The 13,609-nt window shown below is 64.6% G+C and overlaps 1 protein-coding gene across 1 annotated transcript in view; it reads right to left on the bottom strand.

Moving 5' to 3' along the window:
• SDK2 (sidekick cell adhesion molecule 2) overlaps positions 1 to 11,328 on the bottom strand; it is a 44,923-nt gene extending 33,595 nt beyond the window's left edge. The window contains exon 1 of the mRNA XM_015646137.3: positions 10,747 to 11,328. Coding sequence (XP_015501623.1) covers positions 10,747 to 10,825 — 79 coding nt within the window. The 5' untranslated portion in view covers positions 10,826 to 11,328. The remainder of the gene's footprint in view (positions 1 to 10,746) is intronic.
• Between the last annotated feature and the right edge of the window lie 2,281 nt (positions 11,329 to 13,609).

Here is a 13,609-nt window from a genome sequence, read left to right as displayed (position 1 = left end):
CGGGAATGCAGGAGCCTCTCCCGCCCCTCCAGCAGCAGAGCCCGGAGCGGTGCCAGGTGCTGTGCCCGTCCTGCCCATGGCAGGGGGGAAGAGCCGGGGGGCTCCAGGGACTGGCACCCCGCACCCTCCAGCCGTGCTCTGCCATGCCCTCGCTGCCGGATCACATCTGTCCTTGCTCCGATGCCTCACCGAGCTGCCCACAGCACCGGGAGCTGCTGCTCTGCCGTGGGGAAGGGGCACGGGAGGCACCAGGGGGCTGCTGGCCACGGGCACAGTTCCTGCCCGGCTGGGGGGACACGGCTGGAGATGGGCACCTCATCCCCATCCACCCCCTGCTCACTTGTGCAGCTGCTTTAGCCATTCCCTGACACGGGGGAAAGGTTTTTTGAGTCATGGCCAGCTCTGGGGACGTGGGGACACCTCCCATAAAGGGTGCAAGGACATGTGGGGGCTGGCCAAGGAGGAGAGCTGGAGCTGGCTCTCCCACCCCAGTGAGGAGCCGGGCTACACCTGGCAGAGCCCCGAGCTCCAGCCCCGCTCCCTGCGCCTCCCTCGGAGGGGATTTGGGGTTCCCTACATGCCGTAAGCCGATTGCAGAGGTGTGGTAACTGGATTAACGGGGAGGCTGAGGGAGATGCAAACCTGGAGGAGCTGCTCAGCGGAGCACGGCTCCTGCCCGTGTGACACCGCAGGATTTGCAGAGCTGGAGCTTAAACTGATTTCCTTCCCTTAAGCTTCTGGGAAGGTGAAGCCGCAGGAGGGACGTGGGCTCTGCCTGTTCCTCACCCCGCAAAAACCCTGCAGGGCCCCGCTGTGGGCTGGCAGAGGGGTCGTGTCCCCAGGGTGACCCTGTCAGCCACCCCTGAGAGCTCCAGGTGACCCCGCAGCGCCTCAGGGAGCAGCACAGTGACCCCAAACCCCCGCAGGGTCCCATCAGCACCCAGCAGCCACCCCTGGCGATAATCCCCGCTGGCAGCAGACACCGCTCGGGGCTCCCGGTGACATCCCTGTGCCTAATCCGAGCTGACCACTGCAGGGCACGGCCGGGGGGGGCACGGCCTCAGCACCTTCTCCCTGGCAGCGCCCGGCACTCCCCAGATCCTCCACACAGCCGGGACAGAGGTGACACCAACCGGGACCACAGCAGTGTCAGCACAGGGATGTGGGACCAGCCCCCCAGCTCTGCCCCCCAGCCCTGTCCCCTCCTCCTGCGCTCCCCAGCGCGGCGCTGGTGTCACCTGCAGGCTGCGCAGCACTTTTGCCGGTGTCACACCTCATCCATCTCTGCTGCAGATCTGTTGTGGCACTTGCTGGGTGTCAGGATGCGGGTAGAGGCCGGGGGTGGGTGGGGGGTGATTCCTGGAGCTCAGGAAAAGCCCAGGCAGAGATCGGGAGCCCCAAGGCCAGCCAAGGTGGCCCTGGTGTGGAATGTGGCCGGATCTGTCCTGGCACTGCCAGCACGAGCCCCCTGCGCTCGGTAGCTCTGAATGGAGCTGGCAACGCCCACCCGGACCGTGGCAGCCCCCAGGACAAAAGGACGGACGGACGGACGGACGGACGGAGGGATGGATGGATGAATGTCCTCCTCCCTCACTGCATCCCGCCGGGCCAGGCCGGTGGGACACCCCGACCCCGCTGCCATCTCCCCTTCCTCCTCCCACATCTGTCTCCAGGCCCATACTTATTTATTTATTTGTTAATTAACTGCTGTTTCCATAACAAACGCTCCAGCTTCTCCCAGCCTCCAACAGCCCTGGGGCTGGATTGTTAACTAGGATTTTAATTTGTTAATTAAAAGCAGGATGGCTCCATAACAAGATCCTCTTCCACAGCCGGGGCTCTTGGCGGGCTCAGCGGGCCATGGGCAGCCTCACCATGGCCGGGTGAACCCCTCCAGGGACGGGGGACACGGGGAGGGGCGAGCCCGGTTCCCCCGGGACAAGAGGGAACTCAGGATCTCCCTTCTCCCAGCAGCGGGGCTGGAGATGCAGCCACCTTTCCCTGCAGCGTCGTCCTGGCGATCCCTTCCCCAGCCTCAGCAGCTCCCAGCCCACGTCCCCGGCCATCAGGGGTCCCAAACCTGGTGGCAGACCCTCCTCTGCCCACTGCAGCAGAGCCAGGGCCGTGCCAGCATCATCCCCTCAGCATTCCATGGTCCCCAGCCCAGGACAGCCCCCAGTCCCCATCCCTGCGGCACTGGGGACACAACCAGGTGCACCCCGGTGACAGCGTGGGTAAGGTGAGGTTTGAAATATTCCTGGAGCCAATGGAGAAACACCAACCCTGGCTGGGAAACAGGGATTTATTGAGCCCCAGGGCTGGGAACAGAGCGGGGCTGTGTGCCTGCCCATCCCTGCCGCTGGAAAAACCAACATTTCCCTCCCGGGAAACCCCAAACAGTTCCACACACACACGGCCGCCTTGTGCCTGCCCAGCCCCGAGCTCGGGGAGCCACAAGAAGAGCTTTGTGCTCCGAGGCACCGGGCAGCCCCCACGGATCCCGGAGTCTGATCCCAACCCTGGCCCCAGAGCTCCAAACCCAAACGCGTGGAGCTGCCAGGAGCTGGAAGGGACCTGCAGCAAAGGGATGATCCTGGGGATCAAGGGACAGGAGCCTCAGGCCAGGGGACATCCCCAGGGCTGCTGCGGGTGGCACGGACAGACATTGTCCCGCTGAGCCTGTCCCCCCGCAGGACACAGCCCCGATCCAGGCTGGGGATGTTTAACGAGCTCTGCACAAAATTCCTTCCCCAGCAAACTCCTTCCGACGGCAGAAATCCTCCGAAGCCCGCGATTACGCAGCTCCGCCGTATCTGGGTCACTGCTGTGAGTCACGGACACCCGGAGAGTGACTCAACGCTATTAGAGGGGCCGGATCCTACGGCTGATTTTCCCGGGAGAGGCTCCAAAGCACTGAGGAAGGGAAGGATCGATGGGCATCACCTCGAGACCCCCGCAGACGGACTCTCCCCGGGCAGGAGAGGGGGTCAAAGTGCATCCCCCGCCCTCCACTTCAGGTCTTCCCAGCCTTTCTCAGCTTTCCCCACATGGATTGGGCAGGAGCAGGCTCCACACCCAGCTGCCAAGCTGGTCCCAAGAGCCCGGACCCCAGGGGATGTCCCCTGTCACCCACCCCACCGAGTGACACGCGAGCCCCGGGCAGCGCAGCTCAGGGCTGGGTTTGGCCCAGCGGAACGCGCTGAGCGGATCCTCGAGGAATTCCTGGAAGGACACTACAACCCTGCGCTGTGGAAACTGCCGGGTCACAGCGGCCAGGAAGGGCTGGGAAAGCAAAGCCACCACACTCCTGCCCTGCGGGAGCCACGGCTGCACCCGGGATGTCCCTCCTGCCAGGGACAGCCGTGTCCCACCTTCCCCGGCCCCGCAGGATGCTCAGCAGACGGACAGACAAACACAAACAGCCGCTTCCCAGACTCGCCCCGAGAATCCCAACGAGGCGGGGAAAAGAAAAACAGAAGAGAGAAACCACAAGAAAAACCCCACTCAGCCCTTCCCAGGGCACTGACGCAATCGAGTCGCCAGCCCCGGGGGATGGAAAAGGCTGTGCCAGCTCCCACCGTGCCCGTGCCAGGCGGGATGAAGGCGCTGGGGGCCGGAGCCCCCCTCCCCCGGCACGGCCCCGAGCCAGCGGGCACCGGGCACTCGCCCATTTACTGGGGTGTTGCCCAGACATCCTTTTCCCTAAGTATTAATTAGTCATTGCATTGCTCACTTGAAACAGAAATAGCTGTAGCATGACAGCGAACATGAGTTTTCCTTGGAAAAGCTTTTTTTTTCCGAAGCTTTTCCCTCCCAGACAGCCCTGTTGGCGGGTGGGGGGAGAACAGGCAGCCTGGCATTCCCCCCGCCCCGCAGACAGCCCTCAATTTCCAGGGCAGCGCAGCAAACTCTGGTCATCGCATTTATTCACACACTTGTGGCTCTCCCAGCCAGAGGGGCTTTTCCAGCCAACGCCGCGCCAGCGATTCCAGCCTGACGTGAAGCTTATGGGGAGAAGCCAAGCGAGCGAGACTCCCCCGGCGGCCCGGGGGAAGGGCTCCGGCAGCTCCGTGCCCTGCTCCCCGCACGCGTTTTGCTTCCACCGCCCTGCACAGCCCCTCCAGCCAGCCAGGAAAGCGGAGAGAAGGAGGCGATGAAGGCACCCATCCTCTCCCTCCCCGCCAGGGCCGGTGCCGAGCGCTTCCAGGTGCTCAGCCGGCGGGGAGGGCTCTCCCAACGGCGGCAGAGCTCGGAATGAAACATCCCACCCTAATGAGTTGATTTTATTAGTTTGCGAATGCATTGAGAACTCATTATCAAAATGAGCATCAGCTCGCTCCAGCGAGCGCGGCACCGCACGCCCCGGCAGCGCCGCAGCTGGGGCAGCCCCGGGACACCCCGCGGGTCCCCCGGCACCCACCGGGGGGCCAGGACAGAGGGGCCCACCCTGCCAAGCACCTTCCCACAGCGAGCTTCTCTTCTCCCTTTCCCTGCGGGGCACCCAGTGCCCGCTGGGGAGGGACAGCTCCGAGCTCCGGCCACCCCAACAGCTCGGCTGGGAGCTGCTCGGGGATGGAAGCAGCACCCAACGCCACCCCGGGCTCTCCGGCACCCCCCGGAGTCTGTGCAGCACCCGGTGCTGGAGCACGGGAGGGTCGGAAGGTCCCCTCGGGGACAGCCAGGGTAGAGGACAGCGCCGAGCCCCTCTGGGCAGGGCTGTGGAGGGATGCGGGGCACAGCGGGAGCATTGTCCGGCTGGGCAGGACGCGCTCCCTTTGGAAGCAGCAGCTAATCCCATTTCATCCCCGTCACGGCCATCAGCTGTTTTTCAGGCATGCAGGAGGCGGGGTGCTGAAACCAGAGCTTTTGTGTCCGCCGGTCCCAGCCCCCTCCATCCATCCATCCATCCATCCATCCATCCATCCATCCCTCCCAGCCTCACGCTGGGCCAGGAGCCGGCCTCGTGGCCACATCCCGCTCCATCCCCAGCCAGCCCTTCATGGACTGGGGATGCCAGACCCAGGCAGGACCTCGTCACCTCCCTCCGAGCTCGGAGCCTGACCCCTGATAAGCCCAGGCGAGGAGGAGGAGGAGGGGAAGCACCGAGGGTCCCACCCTGCAGAGATCCATGGGGGCAGCCACCCCCAGCACCCAGCACTCGATTGCTCCCTGCAGGGGGACACGGGCTCCCAAAGGAACTCAAATGTCCCCAGAAACTCCCAGCCCGTGCCCCAGGTTCCAGTCAATGAGCTGGGGATGTGCAGGATGGGGACAGGGGGACAGGAGCCTCTGGCCATCCCGGGAAGAACTCCTCCATCCCTGCAGCCAGGAGCGGGGAGCAGGTGTATCCCCAGCCTGCCTCTTGCCCTGGGGAAATGCTCTCTGGATCCAGAAATTCCCAGTTAAGGGGGTCCAAACCCAGCATTTCCCTTCATGAGGCTGAAGGAGACCCAGCACTGGGTGGTCTCAGCCAGAGTCCTCCCACATCACATGTCCCTGTTCCACACAAGGCACGAAGGACAGCGCTCCAAGCTACGGGCAGCAGGGCCCTGCCAGGCACCTCAACCCCTCCCAGCTTTGTACACCCCAATGTCCCAGAGAAACCCCCCCAGGTCCCAGCGATCCCCCAGAACCCCGGCCCCGGCAGGACCCCGGTGCACGGAGCCGGGAGGGCTCAAGGTTACAGCTGAGGACTCGCAGGTTGTGGGCTCAGCCAGCAGTGCAGAAAGCAATTAGCTACCGGCGCTAAAATTAGCTCAGCGGCTTCTTCTGCTAATGGTCAAACTCAGCAAGGCTTCCCTACGCCCGGGCCCTCGGCACGGACAGGGAGGGAAGGATGGGAGCCAAAGGAGCAGCTCCCGTGTGCCTGGGTCCCCTTCCCGCTGCACCCAGCGCCAGCAGGCAGCAGGACACCAGCCAGCCCCATCGTCCCCTTCCCACCGTCCCCGCCCTGTGCCTCAGTTTCCCAGGCTGGAGGGAAGCTCCTGGCATGCTCAGGAGCTGCCGGCTGTCAGGGTGGGTGGTGGGGACAGAGACGGCTGGCAGGGAGCACAGGGGATCCCAGCATTCCTGGAATGGCCACCGTGCCATCCCTGTGGCCAGCCGGGATGCCCAGCTGCTGGCACGCAGCAGCAGCAGCTGATCCTGGGATTCAGAGAGTCGTGGAATGGATTGGGCTGGAAGGGGCTTCAAGCTCATCTTGTCCCACCCCTGCCATGAGCAGGGACACTTTCCAAGCTCTGTCCAACCTGGCCTTGGTCCCCTTCCCCAGCCCATGGTGGTGACACCGATCCACACGGGGAGGTGACACCCCAGAGCATCCAGGCAGTGTCCCCAGGGATGGTCCTGCTCGAGCAGAGAGCCCCAAACCTCCATTCCTGGGGGCCCCATCAGAGCCAGGAGACAAAGGGGGCCGGGGACCAGCTGCAGCCCGGGAATGTCCCCTGCCCTCGGCCCCCGTTCCCAGGGATCAGGTTTCCCAGTTCCCAGGCAACCCGAGCCCGGCATGGCTTTCCAGGCAGGCATTCCTGCACCCCCGGGGCTGGGGGCGAGGGGAGGGTGGGGCAGGGGCCGCCAAGGGGGCCACTGTGTGCCCGGGGCACAGGCAGGTGCTGGGAGTCGGGCTGGGGAGAGGGGCTGCAAGGGGAGGCAGCACTGGGAGAGGGGTGCAGGATGTACCCCCAAAACTGGCAGTGGGGTGGGAAATGCACCCCAAGAGCCGTCCCCAAACCCACAGAGGGTGCTGAGGGCAGTGCCCAGACCAGCGGCACAGCCAGCATGCAAGGGGTGTGAGGGGTGCCAATGAGGGTGTGAGGGGTGCCAATGAGGGTGTGAGGGGTGCCAGGGGGATTTGAGGGATGCCAGAGGGGTGTGAGGGATACCAAGCATGGCCAGAACAGCAGGGAGGGAGCTGCTGCCAGACATTCCTGCCTGCTGGCCAGGCAGAGTGATGGGAACACATCCTGAGTCTCCATGGATGGGGGGAACTCATCCAGAGCAGAGGCCGTGGGGATGAGGGTGGTCCCTTGGCATCACCACCACATCTGAGTGATCCTGACCCTGTGTCCTTTCCAGCAGCTCCAGGAGCTCCACGCTCCAGGACACCCCAGTGCCACCACCCTGAGCCACCCCAGCTCCCCAGGGCTGCTGCATCCCCTCGGCTGCTTTGCAAGTCCAGGGCGCGGTGCCAGGGGACACGGGTGGAGCACCAGAGCCACCAGCCCTGGCACAACCGCGGGCACGGCGGGGGCTCAGCTCGCCCTTCGTTAGCACAATCACATCACCACTGACAGCAGCATATTTCTCCCCGGCCGTTTCTCACCCAGCCACACGCCAGCCACTCGTTAATGAGCTTGGGGGGCTCAGAGGGGAGGGCACCCCCTGCTCGCCCACCCGCCCAGCACCCAGCGGGTTCTGCTCCCACACGGAGCTGCCCCACGGGGCTGTTTCAGCCCAGGCACTGCCCGTGCTGCTACTGCAAACACCAACACACGCCCAAAGCAGTTTGTGTAGGGCCTACAGTAATGTGTGTGCGGCTGGAGCTCGTCCCCAGGCAGGCAGCAGCCACAGGCACAGGCTGGGGACAAGGACACGGCTCGTGGAGTGGCAGAGTGACCTCTCGTCACGGCACCCGCCGGCCTCCCTCCTCCCGCTTTAATGATCAGCGTTTTCCCAGGTTCTCGAGCAGCCAAGCATCCGCCTGCTCCCTCCTTCCCGCTCTCCTGGAGCTCCTGCGTGTGCTCCTGCCGAGCGGAAATGCCACCGCAGCCCAGTCCCCGTCACTAAGGGACGAGCAGCACTCGACGTTGTCACTCACCCTGGTCCCCGGATAGCACCAGGAGCTGCTCAGCCACCGCCAGCTCTCCCTGCCCACCAGTGCCGGCAGCTGGGTCCGAGCTCCCGTTTCCATCCCACGGGCAGCTCCCATCCCGCCTGTTCTCCTCCTCAGCTGGCACCCCAAATCTTTGGGGACAGGCACAGTGACACAGCCTGCCCGGGACCGGACCGGATCCCCCTCCCTTACGGTTATCAGGTCATCAAAATTTCATCATCGCCTTGCCCAGGCACTAATGGCTTCCCAAGCAGCATCAAATTTTAATCTTCCTTTCCTCTCCCTAAAAGCCACTCTCCTTCCTGAGCCAGAGCCTCGAGCGAGGCCACCAGTGAATGTGGCAGGGATGGGGACACAGTTCCCTCCTGCCCTGGTGCCAACAGCACAGAGGAGCCAGCAGCTCCCATCACCAAAGCGCTGGCACCAGCATCACATCCCCAGGAAGGGCAGGGGCTCGTCCTCTCCCCCCTCCCATCCACTGTGTGTGCAGACGTGCCCAGGCCCCACACACGGGGACAGAAGATGCTGGAACTCCCCTGCTGCCACCTCTAATAAGCCTCTTTGGTGGAAGCTGCCCATGGCAGGCCCCTGCCCCAAATCCCGTCTGGAACCTTAAGCTGCCCAAATCCCTCCTGGGACTGGCCACGGCCTCCTCAATCCCATTAGAGAGCACGGGGGGTCCCGGGCTGTGCCCCCAGCACTGGATGTGGGGAAAGCACAGCTCTGGCTGTCAGAAAATCTACAACGAGTGAGCTGGGAGGGACCCCCAGACTCCCCCCAGCTCTTGGGGAGCCCTTTATTGCCTTGTTCATCAGCCCAAGGGGCCGGTGGGGTGGGCTGCCCGTGCCCCCAGCCCTGGCACAGCCCCCGGGCCCGACACAGGTCGCACTGCGACAGCTCCCACCCGGGCAGCGCCGCCGGCTGAGCCTTCCCCCAGCTCCGCATTGGGCTCCGGGTAATTAGCACGAGGCCCCTAATCAATAAGTTATTTTTTGCCACGGGTAATTAATAATTACACAGCGCAGACGGGCTGTAATTAAACTTCCATCCTCTCTCGCACGGGCAGCAAGGGGCTTATTTTTTTTTTACCAAGCAGGGGGATGAAAGTGCCTCACCCCGTGCCCGGGCAGCCCCCGCGCCCCAGCCGGGGAGGTCTCGAGATGTCGCCTCCTCCTTCCCTTCCCGATTGATCCCATTTTCCTTGGCTGCCAGAATCAATAGCCCTGGCACAAAGCGCTGCTGGCCCTCACTGCCAGCTCTGCGTGCCCCACCGCAGGGGGACAAACCGGAGCCCTGTGCCCGGCTGCTCCCAGCTCCATCGCCCCGCTCCCCGTCCATCCCCACGGGACGCAGCGCAGGGCGGCCGGGAGGTGACACCGCTGGCACGTCCCCAGTGCCACCCGCGGCAGGGGAGGCGGGCACGTGCAGGGTTTTGGGAATGAGATCCCTCCGGCACCTCCGGCTCGATCGTGGCCGCTGCCACACCAGGGCCGGGCACCGAGCAATGTCACAGCGCCCGCGAGGACGTGACACGAGCCGCAGAGAGCCAGAGCCGCAAAGCTCGGCTCCTGCGCCAGGAGAGCGGAGCGAAACCCCTTCCCCACCCCTCCAGAGCGCTGGGGTACAAGCAGCCCCACACCTTCCACCCCACAGCGAGACCCCGGAGCCCCCACGGGTAAATGGAAGGAGATGGGGTGGCCCCAGGAGCCCGTCCCGCAGGCAGGGAACAAACGGATCGCAGGGGACCCGCCAGCCGGAGACGCCAGCCAGGAGAAGAGAAACTCGGCAAGGGAGTGAATCAATCAAAGAGACCTTCAGAGCTCCCCACACAGGGCCTGCCCGGATAATATACTGCCGCTTTAGATGTTATGTTCTGAACTTAATTACTGAGAAATTATAGCAGTGCTGGGGGAGGCTCAGGGGGAGCGGGAGCACGGGAGCGCACAGGGACTTCTGGCTCCGCTTGCTGCCACAAACAAGGGCAAGAAATGTCGTGGGTGAGGACCCCCGGCGCTGCTCTCAGCTGTGCCCCCCCCGTTTCCAGTCTGGATCTGCTCAGTCCAAGCACAGGGACGGATGCAGCCGCGCTGCAGCTCTGCCAGCCGGGAGCCTCCTCTCTGGGCCCGCAGGCACCCTCAGGGCCAGGAAGGGAACCACAGGGTCTCCCTGGGCCTTTCTGAACCCCAGCTGCACCCCAAAGGGCCATAAACTATTTTTATATCCCTGGGGAGTAGCGGAGCAGCTAAAAGCAGCCTGTGCTGTGCCCGAGCCCAAAGGACGAGGAGGAGAGAGGGGCTCAGCCTGCCCGGCAGCCCTGCAGCCCCCAAGGGTTTTTGGGGTGCAGTGGGAGCCCCAGGCACCCACAGGGGCTCCCTTCAGCCCCCTGCCAGTTCGTACCAGGGGCTGGAAGTCGACGGGACCAACATCAGGGTATGAGCTGCTCCCTGGGAATCCCCCAAACTTGCACCCCGGGTTTTGTGGTACAACGGGGGGTATCCGGGGTGGGGGGTGGGGGGGGAAGGGCGACCCTCACCCCTCGGAGTTGCTCACCCTCCCCAGGGTGGTCCAGCAGACTCTACCCCATGCTCAGAGCAACACGTTCCCCGCATCCCCAGCCTGAGGGCAGTTGTGGGGAAGGGGGAGGCAGAGCAGAGCCATGCTGCTCGTCCCCCTGAACCACCACGGACGCCGCGCTGCACCCACCACCGGCGGGCCCCGAGTCCTGGCTCCGGGGAGGCTTTGCGAATATCACGGATGCTGCTCTTCCCCCGGTAGGAGCTCCGGAGCCGCCTCGCTCCCGCCCCCCGGCTGGCACAGCGAGCCCGGGGTAGCAATAGGCTCGGTTGAGGGGTGCAGCGCGAGGACCCCCCCATCTCTCCGTGGTCCATCTCCCACCGCCCTCCGCATCCCCTTACCTTGGGCGCCGGCTCCCGGGGGGCCGTGCAGGGTGAGCACGGCCAAGCAGAGCAGCCCCCAGCTCCGGAGCCGGGCCATGGCTCTGCCGAGACAAGCTGGGGGTGCGGGTTGCGGGGGGAGAACTTCCCCGACTTTATAATCCGGGCGGCTCCGGCGCAGGGATCCCCGCAGCAGCGCTGCTCAGGAGAAGGCGCCGGGGTGAAGGGCTCCTCGTGGGGCTGGGGGCGGTCCGCAGGCAGCTCCCCACCATCGGCAGCTTCCCCGGGGACGTGCGGAGCCGGGACCACCAAATCCGGAGCGAAGCCGGCAGCCGAGCCCCTCCCCGAGCGCTGCGCCCCGCGTCAGGGAAGGGGACGGGAAGCGCAGGGCGCCGCGCCCCCGGCCCCTCCTGCCCGCCCGGGCTCCATGGGGGCCGGGTCCCCGCCGCTCCGGGGCCAAACGAAAAGTTTGGGGGCGGGGGGCGGCCCCTCCCCAGCGCTCAGCTCTTGCCTAGGGACATCCCCTCCTAGGCGGCTCCGGGCGACAGAGACGAGGATCGTCCCCAGCGGGGAATGGGGGAAAGTGCGGCCGCGGCGGGCGGCGGCGCGGGGTCCCGCTCGTAGCCGCCGGCAGTGCGCGGCGGGCGGGCAGGCGGCGCCGCGCCGACCCCTCTCGGCGCTCCGGCCGCTGCTGCTCCTCCTGCGCTGTGCGGCGGCGGAGTGAGCGGCGGCGGCGAGGCTCGGCGGAGCCGGGGGCAGCCCGAGCCGGGGAGGCGGGGAGACGGCGCGGCCCCGAGCGCTACCCAGCGGCCGCGGAGGGAGCGGGCGCGTCCCCACCGGCCGCCCCCGGTTCGTGCGGAGCGGGCGGGTCCCCCCCCGCTCCCGGTGCCCCCGCTGTGGAAACAACGGCTCCTGTCTGCAGCTCCCATCCTAACCCACCCCTCGCTGCCCCAGGCCCCCCGACAGCACTCACAGCATCAGTGCTCGACCCCTGCGAAGGGGACACAGCACATCCCCCAGGTAGCTCTAAGGCAGAACTCAATGACACAGGCTTACCAAAGCAAACGTTTTAGGGTTCACAAAAACAAACCCAACAAAACCCAGCAAAACCTTTAACCCTAGAGATGACCCAGCAGCACCTCCCTGACATCCCACCACCTCATCAGGCCTGATCCTGCAATTCCTCAAGCCCAGAGCTCCCAACAGGATCTCACATCCTTCAAAGATGTCTGTGCTTTCTGCTAGCACAGTGCCTTGCATTAGGTGGGGGAAAGCAGCTCAGCGGCTGCTACCAAGCATTAACACCCAAGGACCTGCACCATCTGCACAGGAGGAAATATCCATCCGGAATTCTGGATCAGCCTCCTGAGCGCACACGGCACCTCTGAGCCAAGGGACCTGCGAGGATCAGGGTGAAACGAAAGCATGAGCAGATTAGCCTGGAGCCAGCCCCGGCACTGCGGGGTCACACCAGGGCAGGGACGGAGGGAACGCTCTCCCACAGGCATTGACAGAGCCGCGTGTGACAATGCCCGGGCCCCGGTGTGCATTTCCACTGCAATGTAACACTCACGTGTAAATCCTGCACAGTCCTTGGGGGGACAACGCCTGTGTGCACATTGCATATTTGGAGAGCTACTGCCAAATTTCCCATCGACCTCTTGAAGAGAGACTGAACAATAACCCAGCTATTGCCCACCCCGGCATTAATCAGCTCCGTGGCTGGCATTCTCAACCGAGATGACGGGATCAATGTGCTGTGGGAGGCAGCAATCCTGGCTCACCCCTCGGGGAGGTGTTTCCTGCTGCCGGCTGCAACAAGCAAAGGGAGAGGCAGCCCTGCCAGGGGTGAGCTCAGCCCCCATCGGGGGTTCAGACCCATTCCCCAGGCACCTACACACAGGCTGCAGCCACAATAACACCCAGCATGCTCCCAGGCCCCTGCAGGATCTTTGTTCCATGAAGAACAGGAATTCCTGTCTCCAGGGCTATAAATCCCGGTCTGACCCTGGTGCCGGCACTGATTTATGGTTATTGCCATTAATCTTGCCGAGCTGTGAGTAGTTTATTACCCACTTGCACAGGTACCCGGTTCCCCACGGTCACCCAGACTGATTGAGTCTGGATCTCTCATCAGTGCTCCCCCCTCGCAGCCCCGAGTGCCCCGTGCCAGCTCTCCTCTGCCCAAATCCCTCCAAGCAGGAGCAAGTTCCAGCAGGTACCGCCACACCTGGCTCCAGGAGCGTGTGGAAGAGCTCGGAGCTGCTCCCTACAACGCTGGCACATCCCAGGGATCGGAGCGGGCTCGGGTGGCCCCGCATTGCCACTCACCCCGAGCCCCTGGGGACATCCCAGGTGATGCCCGGGTAGGAGACTCTGTCCTCCACGTGCTGCTGGGTCACCCCTGCCCCACACAGGGCATTTCTCCTTCTCCCAAGAGTTTTGGCCCCCTCCACCACCAGCAGCACTGAGAATCCCAGCTTAGCCTACAGCCTGGGCCAGCACCGCTCCTAATTACACCAGGAATGGTGACAGCACATCCCCCCCGCCCACCGCCCGCCGCACCGCTCCCGCTTCTCTAAAAGGGCTTTTTGAGCTCCTCTCTCCATCGCTGACCCCTGCACGGGGGTCTCCAGCCCCCACCGGCAGCTGCGCATCCCCGAGCTGCGGCCGGAGCCCCGGGCAAGGAGGGGCCGGCCCCGCGGAGCCGCGGGCAGCAGGAACCCGCCCCGGGGCTATTTGCGGATGTGAACGCTGTTATTTTGCCTCCTGCTTGAAGAGGGCGCATCAAAGTCAAGCCCAAAATACGGCGCTGGGCTTGAATTAAAAACTCTTGTCTGAAACCAAGGCAAGTTCCAAAAAAAGATCAAGGCTTTGTTTGAAA

This window comes from Parus major, chromosome 18 (assembly GCF_001522545.3).
Source record: "Parus major isolate Abel chromosome 18, Parus_major1.1, whole genome shotgun sequence".
Taxonomy (NCBI): domain Eukaryota; kingdom Metazoa; phylum Chordata; class Aves; order Passeriformes; family Paridae; genus Parus; species Parus major.
Note: the sequence above shows the minus strand (reverse complement) of the source record. Positions and strands in the feature narration are given on the sequence as shown.